Source organism: Gymnoscopelus microlampas (assembly GCF_963454915.1).
Source record: "Gymnoscopelus microlampas genome assembly, chromosome: 13".
Classification (NCBI taxonomy): domain Eukaryota; kingdom Metazoa; phylum Chordata; class Actinopteri; order Myctophiformes; family Myctophidae; genus Gymnoscopelus; species Gymnoscopelus microlampas.
The window spans coordinates 20398792-20414177 of record NC_139950.1 but is presented as its reverse complement, the minus strand read 5'-3'; the positions used below and the strand labels follow the sequence as shown (position 1 = coordinate 20414177).

Below are 15386 nucleotides of genomic sequence, written 5' to 3'. Positions count from 1 at the left end.
CACAGAATGTCCGCCTACAGTATTATGACATGCACAGAATAGGGATGCTACAGTTAAGAGATATTGAGAGACTTGATGGCACGTGGCTGGTACCTCACATGTCCCATCGTAAATTGGGGTTTGAGCCAAGGTCTAGCTAGCTGGCCTTGTGCTACAATAGGGTTTCTGGAACGTAAATTTGAGGGCAGCAGCTACACTGCTAAACAAATATTGGTTACGATTTTATACCTTTTTGTTTAAATTGAAACTGATGAGCTTGGAGTTTTTACATGTGCACTCTAATCACATTTTTACTCAGCCAAGCAGAAAACGTGTATGGCAACATAAAAAACACAATTTCGATGCTTGTATGTGTTTTTCAGGACACAGGAATATGCCAGGACCAAGGCAGCAGACAGTAACCCCCTGCCGTCCCTGGTGGTATGCCCCCCCACACTGACGGGTCACTGGGTGGACGAGGTGGGCAAGTTCTGCACCAAAGAGTACCTCAACCCCCTGCACTACACTGGGCCACCTACAGAACGTGTGCGGTAAGACATGTCCGTCCAGTAAATGCAGGGATGTTATTTTTCTGGGAAAATAAATATTAGACCTGCAATTAAGACCTTCATGATTCATGCAAATACGCCAGAAGAAGGAAAAAACTTCAACCACAGACTACTTTGAACAATACATGAGATCTCAGTAAATGCTTTTTATTTTATAGCTATTTCATCACTATATAATACTGTGTATATTTTTTCATTCCCAGGTTGCAACATCAGGTGAAAAAGCACAATCTTGTAGTAGCCTCTTACGATGTCGTTCGAAATGACATCGACTTTTTTAGGTGAGTTTATCGGCGCACGCCTGATTTCGGCCCCTAGTTTAATGTCTACCACAATCTAGTAATGACACAGTGTTCCTTTCTTTATTTTCAGAAATATAAAATTCAATTACTGTATCCTCGACGAAGGGCACGTTATTAAAAACGGGAAGACCAAACTCTCCAAGGCCATCAAGCAGTTGGCTGCCAACTTCAGAGTCATTTTGTCAGGAACTCCCATCCAGGTAAAGGCCACCAGACTCATAACGTTTTAATCGCCTGAGCTTTATCTGTTTGAAATACTGGTCTTTTTGTTCTTCGAGTAGAATGATTCACATGCTGTGTCTATCAGTGGTTTTATGTTTATTAAAACAATAGAAAATGTACGCATTATTTAGTCAGTACTTAGAGATTGGATAATGATTTGCTTGTGCCAGTGTCCTGGGAGGTCTTGCATGGGTTGTGATGTGGCTAACATCCTCTTCCTTCCTCCGTACATCCATCTCCTCGTCCCTCAGAATAACGTTCTGGAGCTGTGGTCCCTATTCGATTTCCTCATGCCAGGCTTCCTGGGCACAGAGCGTCAGTTCGCCGCTCGCTACGGCAAACCCATCCTGGCCAGCCGGGATGCCAAGAGCTCGTCGCGGGAGCAGGAGGCAGGTAGGGTGGTCTCTCTGGTGGTCAGCAGTCAACCTTGGTTAATCTGTTGGTCAGAATTAATTAATGAAATTATAAAAATTCTATTTGGATGTTTCCACGTCTATTAGTTGCAGTCCTGCTCATGTTCACATTTCCACTCTGTGCTGTCTCCTAGGTGTCCTGGCCATGGAGGCCCTTCATCGACAGGTGTTACCCTTCCTCCTGAGGAGGATGAAGGAAGATGTGCTGCAGGACCTCCCTCCCAAAATTATTCAGGACTACTACTGCACCCTCAGTCCCCTACAGGTACCACTACTGCTGTAACTCTGATCCAAGAAGTAAAACAGAATAATGGCTAAGAAAATAATGCAATCGAATAATCAAGAAGCGCCTTTTTTGTTTATGTATTTTTTTTTTTATATATCAACAGGAACATTTTGATAGATTTTTTTAAATAATCCGCTAAATCTATTAGTCTAATCAGTTTTATACATAGTTTTACATTGTTTTACAATGGTGTCACACAAAAATGGCAAAAATAGCCGATGAGCTTGTAGATCTATTTTCTGTATTAAAATCAATTGCATTAATCAAACTAAATGGATTGAATGGATTAGAAACGCTAACTGTTGCTGACCTAGGTACCACACAGCCACCAGCAGCCCTCCGCCCATGCATTCACACACAAATGATTATTTTTAGGAATTTAGCTGATGAACGTATGCACATAGATGTGAAATGGGTGATAAAACCTCTCTGCCTACAGGTTCAACTGTATGAGGACTTCGCCAAGTCACGAGCCAAGGTCAGCGTGGAGGACACGATCTCTAACCCCGCCGCGCAAGAAGAAGAAGAGAAGCCCAAACTAAAGGCAACAGGTCACGTGTTCCAGGTACACATGGATTACATATGACATATACTGAATTTAATTTGAAAGTGAGAGATGTATTTAAACCATTAAGACCTGAGGCCGATTAATACCTTCTATATCAGTAATTTTCAAAAGTTACGCTGTGAGCTTGTACATCTGCAATTTTAGCCAACGCAAAAATCTAAAATGACATGGATACTTTCTTTCAATGGGTTGAGAAGTACAAACAAAATGATGGTGTACAAGAAAGCCTAAAACCTAATGTGGATAGAAGTTGGCTAACTAAATCCCTTAATTTACAAATATAGTAACATTTGAGATGTCATCAATCAATTGAATAAAGGAAATGAAGTACCTTTGTGGGTTTTTGTTTTCAATATGGTATAGCCTATACATAGGACTTGATGTTTATGAATTATTAGAAACCCATCTCTGCACAAATGTGTTTGTTTTATGGTAAATGGTGTGGTGCATATTTGAATTGTATTTGTAGGCTCTACAGTACCTGAGGAAGCTGTGTAACCACCCTGGCCTGGTGCTGACCCCGCAGCACCCCGAGTACAAGCGCATAACGGAGCAGCTGGCCGTGCAGAACACCAGCCTACGAGACCTACAGCATGCACCCAAACTCTCTGCACTCAAACAGGTATGACACCATGGGACATGCAGCACAGGGCTGGACAATTAGCCCAAAATATCCAAACCGACATTTAGAACCCAAACCGACATTTAGAACCCTTAACCGACTTAATGTTGCTCATGTAGGTTAATCGAATAATTGAGAAACAGGATTGTTTTGTGTGCGACTGTTTTCCAAATGTCTTAACACATTGACTGCCATGATATTAAACATAGTTTTCTATCCCCATGCCAGCGTAATTACCTTAAATTAACGATCGTTGAAACGCCGTGGAAGATACATTGTGTAAAAAAAAAGACACGAAAAAAAGTTCCTGTGGGTAGGCGGAGGGATCTGTGAATCCACAGGGACAATAACGTTCCAACCGCAAGCCGCATTTTGGGGCTTTGATCCGCTGAAAACGGGTGGTTTTAAATGAAAAAAAAAAGAAACTGAGTTACAGCTGTTTATCTGAAAATCCCATTGTTGGGGCGGATGGCTTCCTGTTTTTATTGGAAGGACGTCACATCTGACTACTTCTTCTCTGAGTGAAGATCGATCATTCCGTGTTAGGTCGCCCCTTGTGGAATTTAAAAAAAAAAAATTTTTGGGGAAAGAACGCATCAATGCGATCTTGGCCATCAAGTGATTCATTTGAAAGAACGCGTCAATGAGGATCTTGGCAATCAATGTGTTAATGATCAAAACGAATCAACACAAAAACATTCTAATAGCTTTTTTATAATTGACTATCTGTTGGTCTGATTAGCCACTTAATCGCTGTATTACACTTCGTTGTACAATGGTGGCCTGTGAAAATACCCTCACGTGTCACATTGTGAGCTTGTAGATCTGCCATTTCTACCTTTTTTTTTCCTGTTTTGAATCGATCATTATCAAGGCAAAAGTTTTAAATAATCGTGATATTGATTTGAAGTCATATCGCATAGCCCTACCACAGCACGCACCCACACTTTATGCACTCAAATGTCACTTTTCCATATGTACTCCTGGCTTGCCATGCCTCTACTCTATTTCAGTTTACTTAGGTTTTACACAAAAAAAGGGTGTGCAGAGTGATTTGTGGGAATTAGCAGTATGGCTGGAATGCATCCTCGGCCAGGCACGCTGCTTGGCTGGAACTACAAGCTGTATAATTGTATCCAGGAACCATTTGTTTCCCCTCCCTTTATAGACAGAAAGCTTTGTCAATGTTTTTAATAATGAATGTAGTCCCCGACCTGACAGAGTGCGTTCTTTCTGTTCCCCAGTTGCTGGTGGACTGCGGCCTGGGAGGCGGCGGTGCGGTGGACGGAGGTACTGAGGCTGTGGTGGCCCAGCATCGCGTGCTGATCTTCTGTCAGCTGAAGAGCATGTTGGACATCGTGGAGCATGACCTACTGAAGCCCAAGCTGCCCAGCGTCACGTACCTGAGGCTGGACGGCAGTGTGCCGGCCGGCCAGCGCCACTCCATAGTGTCCAGGTCGGTGGGGGTGTGGTGTCATGTTGAAAGTGAACTTTGTGTCTAGAAATAATTATATATTGCTTCCAGTTATTGCCTGTTACCACATTATTGCAGCCTACCCCATCAAAGAGAATTACAGAAGCCTAAGGCACACTGAAGGAAAAATGGAAAGTGCAAAAAACGGAAGTAAGCGGTATGTGTTAGCTTTATGAATTTTGTCTGAGAGCACTTGTATTAATCCTTTTATTCTTTAACGCCGTGGCAGAACAGAAACGCCTCTAGCTTCAAACAAACATGGCATGAGCAGAAAATACCTGGTGAAGTAAATATTATGTTGAAGTTGATACATTTTTTTTCCTTCAGTGAATCTCTTGTTACACCATTGTTCTTGCGAAGCACTTTTCTTCTCGTAGGTGAAGTATTTATAAAGGTCATTTCCCTTGGTCAAAGGAGATGCAGACCGTTATCGGTGGATTTTTCACAGCATTTTGGTGTTGTGTGGCTTTGCTCTGAAACTAATTGCATTATAATTCACTATCGATAGCTAAAGATTGGACAGGGACAAGAGTCAAGACTCTGTCTTGTGTTTTTAATTAATTTGCTGAAGTATTCCTCACCTGATCAAGATGTTTGTTAATCTCACTTTGTTTCAGGTTTAATAACGACCCCTCCATCGACGTGCTGCTGTTGACCACCCATGTGGGCGGTTTGGGTCTCAATCTGACGGGCGCAGATACGGTGGTGTTTGTCGAACATGACTGGAACCCCATGAGGGACTTGCAGGCCATGGATCGTGCACATAGGATAGGACAGGTACCTTTTTTACTTTACACTTAATTTAGCATCCTTGCTAAATCTGGTGTGATGTCTAAATAACCAAAATATGAAGAGATCAAGTACAGTATTAATGACAGTATCTAGACTTGATAAGTGCACTATTAATGGAGATACTTTGACTTGGTTAAAAACACTGATCTGTGGGTGCCTGGTGGCTCAGCCAGTTAACTGCACTAACCACGCCCTCTTTGTGAGTCGTCAGGACCCAAGTTAGACTCTCTTGTCATGTCTGATGTTAATTAGACATTTCTATCTAAATAAAGGCATGTTTCCTGACTTGAAGCAAAGGGGTTACCTGTTGATATAAATTACATGGGTTCTGGGCCCAATTTGTGGACCTACTCGGGCAGGCTCGGAATGTATTCCTACCAGCACTGTCCTCAAGCGCCTCCCTTATGCTTATACAAGCTGAATTTAACACTTTAAGACCTGAGGCGATTCTTTAAAAAAATCTAAATCTCAACAGTTTTTTGAAAAAAATCTGGAAAATATTTTTTCAAGATTTTTCAAAAATAGCAGATCTACAAGCTCGTAGCGCGGCACTCGGTGCCACGCTATGAGCTTGTAGATCTGCTATTTTTGAATAGCCCAAAGAAATCTTAAGATGTGACGCAGATGCGTCCCCGGTCTTAATGGGTCAAGACACATTTTGGAGTCTTTGCATTACCATCTCTGTTAATTGAAACCAGTCAGGACCATGTCCTGGGCATCGGCCTTCCATAAGTATCCTCTTTTGTATGGTTATCAATGCAATGGAGCATAAATAAAATTGAAGTCAGTTCCCAGAGTAGGTGTAGACTGTATACCAGTGATCTCCATAGACCCCGTTTCTTTGCAAGGCCTTGTGGTGGCTCCAATATTAAAAATGGTACATCATAGGGTATTAAATAATGAAGTGAAAAATGTTCTACTACAGCTAGTGCCATCCGTCACACGTGTCTCTTTGTCCTGCAGAAACGGGTGGTGAACGTATATAGGCTGATCACACGAGGCACACTGGAGGAGAAGATCATGGGACTACAGAAGTTCAAGATGAGCATTGCCAACACGATCATCAGCCAAGAAAACTCCAGCCTGCAAAGCATGGGCACAGATCAGCTTCTCAACCTCTTCACTCTGGATAAGGTTAGGACCAGGGCTTCTTATGTTCGCCACTCTTCAGGGTTTTGACCATGAGATCCCAGTTCAGAGAAAATGTGTCCTTGAAGTCAGAGTTATTAGAAGAAGCTGAACAAAATCACCCCTAATATTTTTTGCTTAAAGTATGTAGCATCTACTGGTTCAGATTATCTTTCTACAAAGTGTCTAAAATGTTTTATTACATGACCACATTAGAATCCTCTGTGTGCTATTTTGGTTCCACAACTACCCCACATTTATCAGTTCTGAGACCAAACCCTTAGTAATCATCAGGAGAGTTCCTGTTAACGTACCTGAACCAATAACATGTTCAATATAATAACATAGACCAAGCCAATTTGTGTGGGATTCACTTAAGGTGGCCTAGTAATTAATTCATTGTGTAGCCTAATAATTTGCTCCTTTGATATATAATTGATGCCGTTCTGTGCTGATGTTTCCATACTTAATTACCAATTAAAAATATGTAATACTTTTGAGGTGCTGATCAGAGTATCTTTCTTTATTTTTCTTTGTCTTCAACGGAGGAGAATTCTCTGCTGACAGTGAGATGGCTGGATCATCATCAAATAAAAAATAATTTATGTGCTTGGTTTAGGCTGGTTGAGTTTGTACTTTTATTCATAACAAATATTGATTTAGACTGTAAAATTCTGATTTAGATTGAAATCCACATGGTCCCACTGTTCTGAGAAATAGTTCTTGATGCTTGTCTACAACAGACGTATATGTTCGCCCAGCCTTTTACCTAACCAACGTGTACATGGCTCTTTCAGGACAACAAGGGTGCGAAGAGCGATCCCTCGCCGTCGACCTCAGGGAAGGCCTCCATGAAGTCTGTGTTGGACGACCTCGGAGAGCTGTGGGACCAGCAGCAGTACGACACAGAGTATGACCTGGACACCTTCATGCACTCCTTGTAGTGGCACTGAACACCGCCGCTGTCGCATACCACACAGACACGCCATACCACAGTGGTTCTCAAACCTTTTTTTATTTTATTTCAAGTACCCCCATAACCCAGAGAGTGTACAAATGGAACCAATTTGGTTCCAATTGTACACTCTCAGTTGCAGACCTGTAAGGGTCTATTTGGAACTCCCTCAAGGAACACTGAGGGTCCCTGGACCCCATTTAGAGAACCACTGCCCTACCACACCCCGTCATCCCAGCTAGCATGGGCCCAAAGCGACAACACACGGCCACGGAAAACCACTCTCTGGCTGAAAACTAGGAACAAATGTACGTAAAGATTGAAATATTATATTTTCTGAAAAAAATTATACATCCTCCATTTCCTGATTTCTCAAATACAGGCAAGTGGGGAGGGAGGAGCCAATGTCTCTGTTTGGCACGTCGGTCAGAATATATTTTCCTCAAGAACAGTTGCGAAGCTGCCAATAGTGATTTATCCAGCTGCAATGATTGTCTCCCAAAATTTGTTTACATTTTGCCTAGTGAGACATCTGCTTTGGTTCCCTTAACAGGCAGACTACTACTGCATAGGACGATATTATGTAGCCTCTCCAGTATACACAATGAATTATCATAGTTGAGTTATGGTTTAGTTACTGAGGCAGGTGCTAGCCTTAGCGCATGCCACCCTTCTCTCATGCCATAGTGCAATTGTACAGTATTATCAGATATTTTTACCCCCGACCCCCATCTCTTCAAAGTCTTAAAAGCACTCCCAATACCCAACCACTTGTTGGACTTGTGGATAGGAACCATGTTTTAGTATAACTAAGGGAAATGGTGGGGGTGGATGTGAAAAGCCTGCAAGAGAACCCACACACGGTCAAGCCACGCTGCTCCTCTTTTTGTAGCAAGCAATGTGTTTTGGTGAGTTTGTGCTGCTATGTGGCTTGGATGAGTTGCATAGTGGATGTGTAGTGACGGTATAAGACTCCCATCCTGCAGATGGCAGCAGTCTATATGCATGCCTGTAAAGCACATTCTCATGTTTGGCCAAGGAAATTGTCTTTTCTTTTCTTTTTTTATAGTAGAAGAAATGGGAGAAGCTGTTATGAACCGTTTCTCCTTACATGGTGAAAACTAACTTGGAAAAGCACTGCACTGAAGCAGCATTGCAGGGACTGAATCTCGGGGCCAAGTTGAAACTGGCACTTGAGACTTGTCACAAAAGTATTTTAAAAATAATAATTCTGACTTGTATATATTTCTGTAATTGCTGCTTTTTGTCTAAGCTGGTGGAATTGTAATAAATTCTACAGACGTTTGAAGTATGTGTTGTTTTTTTGTCCATGTACAGTAATTGTTTTGGGAAATCCTGAAGCAGTGGTTCTCAACCATTTCTGGGTCAGGGTCAGGTCACTTAACACGGCTGCCGTGTTAAGTGGTCAGATGGGTGGGCCTGGCCGCCTAAGCTGGGGAACATTGGACTGTAAAGGAGGGGGAAGAAAGAATGGAAAAGGAGAGAAAAGGGAAGAGAATGGCTGCAATTCTAACTCGGCTTCATGTAAAATCCTGCTGCAAGCAATTATGTGTCCGAATATTTTCAAAAAGCACTGAAATGTTAAAACTAGCGTCTCTAAGAGGGGAAGTATGGATCCCAAGGTCGCCAATTTGATCCCCGCTTTGACCAAAAGTAACCTGACACTAACAAGTGCTCATGCTGTGTTTTAGATCATTTTACACAATGACAAATGTGATGTGAAATGTAAATAAGTGTAGAGAGCTGTCCCTCCACACCAAGACCGTAGAACCATTTACAGTTATCGTTCTTGCCAAGAACGATAACTGTAAATGGTTCTACGGCTATAGAGTCTATACCACAACTAATGGTAATGACAATGACAGTGGTGAATAACAATTGTTAGAGTAATTTGATGAATAATGCAAATGGACAATCAAAATCGTTCTGTATTTTCAGGGCATCTGTATAGGCTTCCACCATGTGTTTACAGAAGGTCATCATTCATCCTGCTCACATCATTAGTTATCATTCTTGGTAACTCGTCATTAGATGTGCCAATTCATTGTTATGAGTCCTAACACATCTTTCAAATATCACTTAATATGTGACACAGATGAGTTTGATTGCTTGCATGTAATAGCTACTTCTGTTGATGCACATTTCTCATCATTTCATTTTGCTTGACTCCATTATTCTTACAGATCGTTTTAGTAGGAACAAGTCAATAGGCTACAGCTGTAGAAATATTGTGTTAGGTTATTACAAAATATACACCCTATGTATCTCTCAAGCACACTGCACACATACTATAGGCTGTAGGCTAATAGCAAACACAAATAGGTCTAAATGAATGAAATAATTGTACATGATAAATAACCCAAGCCAGGATGACGTGTATTCAATAATGACATCAAAGTGCTTGAGTGAGCATTACTTTCTGTGGGACATCATTTACAGTGCAATGTACACAATGAAACCCCTATCTAATTCAAAGTATTTTATAAATCGCCATCATTTTGGTCTGCTGCCACGGATAGGAGGTTATTATTCCATCAAGAAATACAAATATATAATAAACAAAGCATGCACACCCAGATCCAAGCGATCAAATGCACAGCAACATCCTATGCTTGAACCACAATGAAATTAAAACATGCAGTCAGTAAAGTTGCAACTTTACTAAGAATAGAGGGTTTAAGTGAAAATATCAATACCACAATATAGAGATATGCTTTGCGTCTAAATTCTAAAAGGATAAGTATTTCCCTCCCATCTGAATGTCTCTGTGGCTCAAGAGATGTGTCACTGTTTATGAATCAAAGATTTTAAGGTTCAAAGCTCCTAAAGAACATTTTCACTGTCCATCAATATTCTAAAAGGTGGGTTAAGTATTACGTCATCCCATGCATTTTCCATGCCAGCGTAGCTCAAGAGATAATTCCAGGGTTTATAAACGCAAAATGTAGGATTCAAAGCTCCCACAGAACATTTTCATTGTATGTCTAAATTCTAGTATTATGTTCTCAGTTGCATCTTTCATGCCACCATGGCTCAAGAGAAAACTCTGGGGTTTATAAACCGAAGGTTTAAGGTTCGAAACTCCTGGAGCACATTTTCACTGTCTATCTAAATTCTAAAAGGCGGTTTAAGTATTACGTTCTCATTTGTATTGTCCATACCTGTGTGGCTCAAGAGATAAATCCAGGGTCTGAAAGTAGAAGGTTTAGGGTTCAAACCTCCTGAAGAACATTTTCCCTGTCCACATCTAAATTCAATATGGTGGGTTAAGTATGACATTCCCAATTGTACTCTCCATGCCAGCGTGGCTTAAAAGATAAATACGTGGTTCATAAACCCAGGGTTCCTGGTTCAAAGCTCACTCAAAACAACTCAAACAACAACTAAACAAAAACTGAAAGGGTAAAACAACTAAAATGCAACTGTGGTCAATACAAACTGGTGATGGAAAAAAAACACTAAACAATAAAAAAAAACACTAAACAATACAAAAAATACCTCAATCAAATTAATGTGAAAAAACAGCGTTCATAAAATCACAAAACAAAAACAAAAAAAGCTTTGCATAATATGTACATTTCTTAAGCTCCTCCCCCTGGGGGTGGGCTCCCTCCATGCTCCTCCCTCTCCTACCGGATTCTTAAGCTCCTCCCCCTGGAGGTGGGCTCCCTCCATGCTCCTCCCTCTCCTACCGGAGCTAAAAGAGGGCGTGAGGAGGGAGGCGAGCTTCATCCATGCTTCTCGCCTTAAAAAGACAGAAAATTGAGATCTTCCCTGACCAAGATTCAAACCCACAACCTTCCGCTTGTGAAGCCTATGCTTTTCTCTTGCACCACCATGCCTTTCACATTAATTAGGATTTTGAGGTTATATTTAAAGTTAAAGCAAGAGGTGACAGGTCAAAAGACGAAAATCTACAGCAAACACCTCTACCCCTGACAGAATGACTGAATCTACTAGATACACCCTCTGATGATCAGGGAAAGGGTTCATTATGACACAACTGAGATTTAGGTTGTTTAAAATCATCTGTTAGAAAACGTTTACTCTGAGTCTGAATCCAGATTTACACCTTCATTGAAAGCAAACAGAGAGATGCTTCGTAATGTCATAGAAATTCATACCCTTTTTGTCATTTATAAATTCCTCAGTTTCAGATGATCAAAACTATAGCAGTTTTGGTGTTAAATCAAGTAGGCTACATTGTTCTCACTTTGGACTGGACATTAAAAAATATGTCTGTAAAGTGTTCAACTATAGTTCCTGTATTATGAACACAGATCCTCTTTGATTAGCTGAATTAAGTTTAAGAAAATACCACTTTGCACTCATGGCATGCAGCATATCAATCAAATCAATGATCAATTATAGGCCGAGCTCCATACTTCGTTTTGAGGTATTCTAGTGACTCAGGGATAACGAATTACGTAAATTGAATCCAACCACTTAAATGTAATGTATTTATTGCAACAACCAACCAAGAGTGTTGCAAACGGCTGAGTTTGTAACAAAAGGAGGAAACACACAAACAAAGAACGTTTAAATGATTTTATTAAAACTAACTTAACCCCATATGGGTAACCGGTGTCCCTCAGGGCTCAATACTAGTGTATTTTCTGTTTTGTGTTATTGTGGGGAAAGCTTTGGCTGAAAATAACCGATCGACAAGCTCACGTGTCGTAGTGAGCTTGTCGATCGGCTATTTTCTGCTAAAGCTATCCCCACAATACGGATACTGGGGTGGTTAACAGTGCTTAAAGGGAAAGACCATTTGGTAGACGTTTGGGTTTTGTAGTTGCCATGATGCATCTCCAAAGGTGGGCAAGAAATCTAAAATAATTGCTCCATTGATCATTCAAAATATGCTCATTGAATTACATTGTATGCTGAAACAGCTCTCAAAGTCACTTTTAGCACAAACGAACGCAAATAAAGTTGCTTTAGACAATATAAAATATCACCAAACCCAGTACAGTTTGTTTTTGAAATAAGGCTAACATCCCGTTGATTTTGCCATTTTTATTAAAAAGAAAACCCGGACTGGATCCGCAGACCAGGATTCGGATCTTCAAATAGTAAAATCAGCAGGAAGTTGACTTTTTTTTTTTTTTTTTCAAACAGTACTGGGTTTGGTGATGTTCTATTTTGACTGAATCGCTTTGTGTTCGTTTATGTGCTAAAAGCGTGACTTTGAGAGCTGTTTTACCATACAATGTAGGCATATTTTGAATGATCAATTTCTATTCAATGGCGCAACTTAGATTTCTTGTTCACCTTTGGAGTTACATCATGGCAAGGTAACTAACTACACAACCCAAACCTCTACCAAAGTGGTCTTGTCCTTTAACAACCAAAATCCAAAAGGCTGGAGTGCTTCCAGTGAGCTTCCTGGTGAGAGTGAGGACAAGAGTGAAGACCAGCCACCTATTTTATAGAGGACAATCCAGGTGGGCCAGATCTCCACTGATGACACACTCCGCCCCCTCCAATCATTCTGAAACACATGACACATGTTTAGTAACCATGACAACCACACCAGTTACCCTGACAACCCCCAGGATTGTCACAAGAATTATATATAAAAATAGATAGCTGTGCTGTAAACAATTTAGGCTGACAAGAACAAAGTATTGTGGCATTGAATAGCTTTCTTTTTTTAACAACAGGTATGGCATTTTGTTTAAACTAAAGTATTGTATGACTTCATTTTTTATGACACAGTTGATTTCTTATACCAGGGGTCTTCAACCTTTTCAGGCCCCCTTAGCTGAGACAGAGATGAAGCAAGGACCCCCTCTACATATTGTATAAAATTGTGTTTCAGATTAAACTTTATTGTTTACTTGGTCTGCTCTTCTTTCCCTCTACACCTATCTCTTTGCCAAAAATAGCCGATCTACAAGTTCACAATGTGAGTTTGTAGATCTGCTATTTTTGGCTAAAGTTCACCTCAGAAAAGGGATGCTAGGGTTCAAGTGGTTAAGGTAAAAAAAAAATCATATCACACAAAGATTTGGCGGACCCCCTGTAGTAACTCTGAGGAGTAACTTGAAGTTGAAGACCCCTGTCTTATACTATACTATATTTACTAACAAGCTCCTTTTTGCATCAACTCCTCCAAGGAACAGGCCATGTGATGTAGTTGGCAGTGCTTCATTGAAGAAATGGTGACATTAAAAACAAACAATTAGCCAAATAATCATACATTGATGATGATAATGAAGTGCACATTAGCATTCACACTGACTTACATTTCAACAGTAAAGTCACATCAGACAATGAGCATGATCTGTCACTTTTACACACAGTAATAAAAGTTATCCTTGCCTGGGCTTACCTCTGCGCTGGAGGCTGACGACAGGGGAACAGGTTCTCCTGAGAGAAATGAGCTGCGATGGATATATGTCAGACATTTTTTATAATATACAAAAAATCGGTAATATATTATAAAACATCTAACAACAATATGAACTATAGTGTTAACAGAGTGACAAAGACATATCACATGAGTCGTTGTGAAACAATTGTGATTCATGGTCACACTCTATTTCAGTAATATGATTAAATTGATTATATCTTATTGTATTTATTTCATTTTATTTGAATGCAGGGTCATTAAAATGAGTCCATACACATGTGTTGAATTAACTGTGGAAAAACTTGAAGAACAAGGCACTGGATTAAGTAAGCTTGGCTGTTAGCCTGTAGCCTGGTAAACCCTCCCTCCGGAAATCTCATTTCCATCTGAAATCAAATGGAAATGAGATTTCCGGAGGGAGGGTTTACCAGGCTAGTTAGCCTGGTCCGTACCAGGCTAACTTCACAGCTAAATTTCCATGGTAACTAAGATAGGATTGCGTACATTTTCTTTCGTGAAATCGAGTCATGGATAAACTTATCCAGGGTGCTCTGGCTAAACTAATCTGGCAAGATAATTCAGCTTTCATGAAACCGATTCATCGCTAATCTTGCCTAAATTAAGACAGGATCGGTGTTAAATCCAGGCTTCTGCTTAACTCCTAATTCTGCTTTCGTGAAATAGGCCCCAGGAGTGAAGACAACTGGTATAGCCAAGCTCATATCACGACGCTGACTGTGATGCTTGCTTGGGCTCATTACATAATGTCACTCCATACTAGTGTACTACTCTAAATGCCAAAGACAAATCAACTGCGTACATTTAAGGAATTATCCTGAAGGTCATTAAATCTGTTAATACAAAATGTAGCTAAATATTTGGACATCCTCATGATGGAAGCAATGAAAACTGATGAGATTTATCTGCATTTTTTGATGTATTTGTCAGATGCATCGAAAGTCTGTCAAAACAATATGATTTGATTTAATGTGTATGGATAAATTCTGCACGTCCTGCGTTTTTTGCTAAAATCTTGATGGAATGTACAGTATACTGTGTATTTTTGGTGTAGGATTTAAATTGTATGAAGGTGAAAAGGAGCTACAGACTGGCCTGCAGGGCATCACTGCATCACTGAACAGCAGAATGAGTTGTCAAGGGCATAATGTAAGATAGTAGGTCAGCTCTTTTGAAAGATTCAGTCTGTATAATGTTATGTCACATTTCAGCATGAAGCGTTAGTGGATTAGTGTCTTTGCCGTAAGCAAGTTTACAACTTGCATGCTTATATATTTTTGTTGTTGTTGCTTTTTAGCCCTTTTACTCCCCAATTTAGTTGCTATGCCAATTAATTCCTCCAGCGTTTGAATGATTGTAGAATTATGTGCGGGATGTCATTTGATATAGATGTGAGGGGACTTAATTTAACTGACTAAACTTGTGATTAATATTTAATTTTAAAAGAAAAAACCTCCCTCTCACACTTATGCCAGTGATCACCCTCCCCTAGGCCAATGTTGGCACCCGTGCCTAAGGTTGCCTACCCCTGACGTAGAGTCTCCGTCCTACTCTACCCGCCCTACACTGTGCTGCTGACAGGGAGTGTAATGACAAATATCATGCTAATAGTATCATGGTCAGTATCATGTCAGTATCGTGTCAGTATCATGTCAGTGTAGTGTCAGTATCATGTTCAG

At 40.4% G+C, this 15386-nt stretch overlaps 1 protein-coding gene across 1 annotated transcript in view; it reads left to right on the top strand.

Moving 5' to 3' along the window:
* The window catches only part of btaf1 (BTAF1 RNA polymerase II, B-TFIID transcription factor-associated), a 35000-nt gene extending 26387 nt beyond the window's left edge, over positions 1–8613 (top strand). Inside the window, exons 28-38 of the mRNA XM_084076700.1 lie at positions 363–530; positions 752–829; positions 921–1050; positions 1324–1465; positions 1620–1750; positions 2211–2336; positions 2809–2961; positions 4206–4417; positions 5053–5212; positions 6191–6361; positions 7153–8613. Coding sequence (XP_083932826.1) covers positions 363–530; positions 752–829; positions 921–1050; positions 1324–1465; positions 1620–1750; positions 2211–2336; positions 2809–2961; positions 4206–4417; positions 5053–5212; positions 6191–6361; positions 7153–7299 — 1618 coding nt within the window. The 3' untranslated portion in view covers positions 7300–8613. The remainder of the gene's footprint in view (positions 1–362; positions 531–751; positions 830–920; positions 1051–1323; positions 1466–1619; positions 1751–2210; positions 2337–2808; positions 2962–4205; positions 4418–5052; positions 5213–6190; positions 6362–7152) is intronic.
* Positions 8614–15386: the final 6773 nt, after the last annotated feature.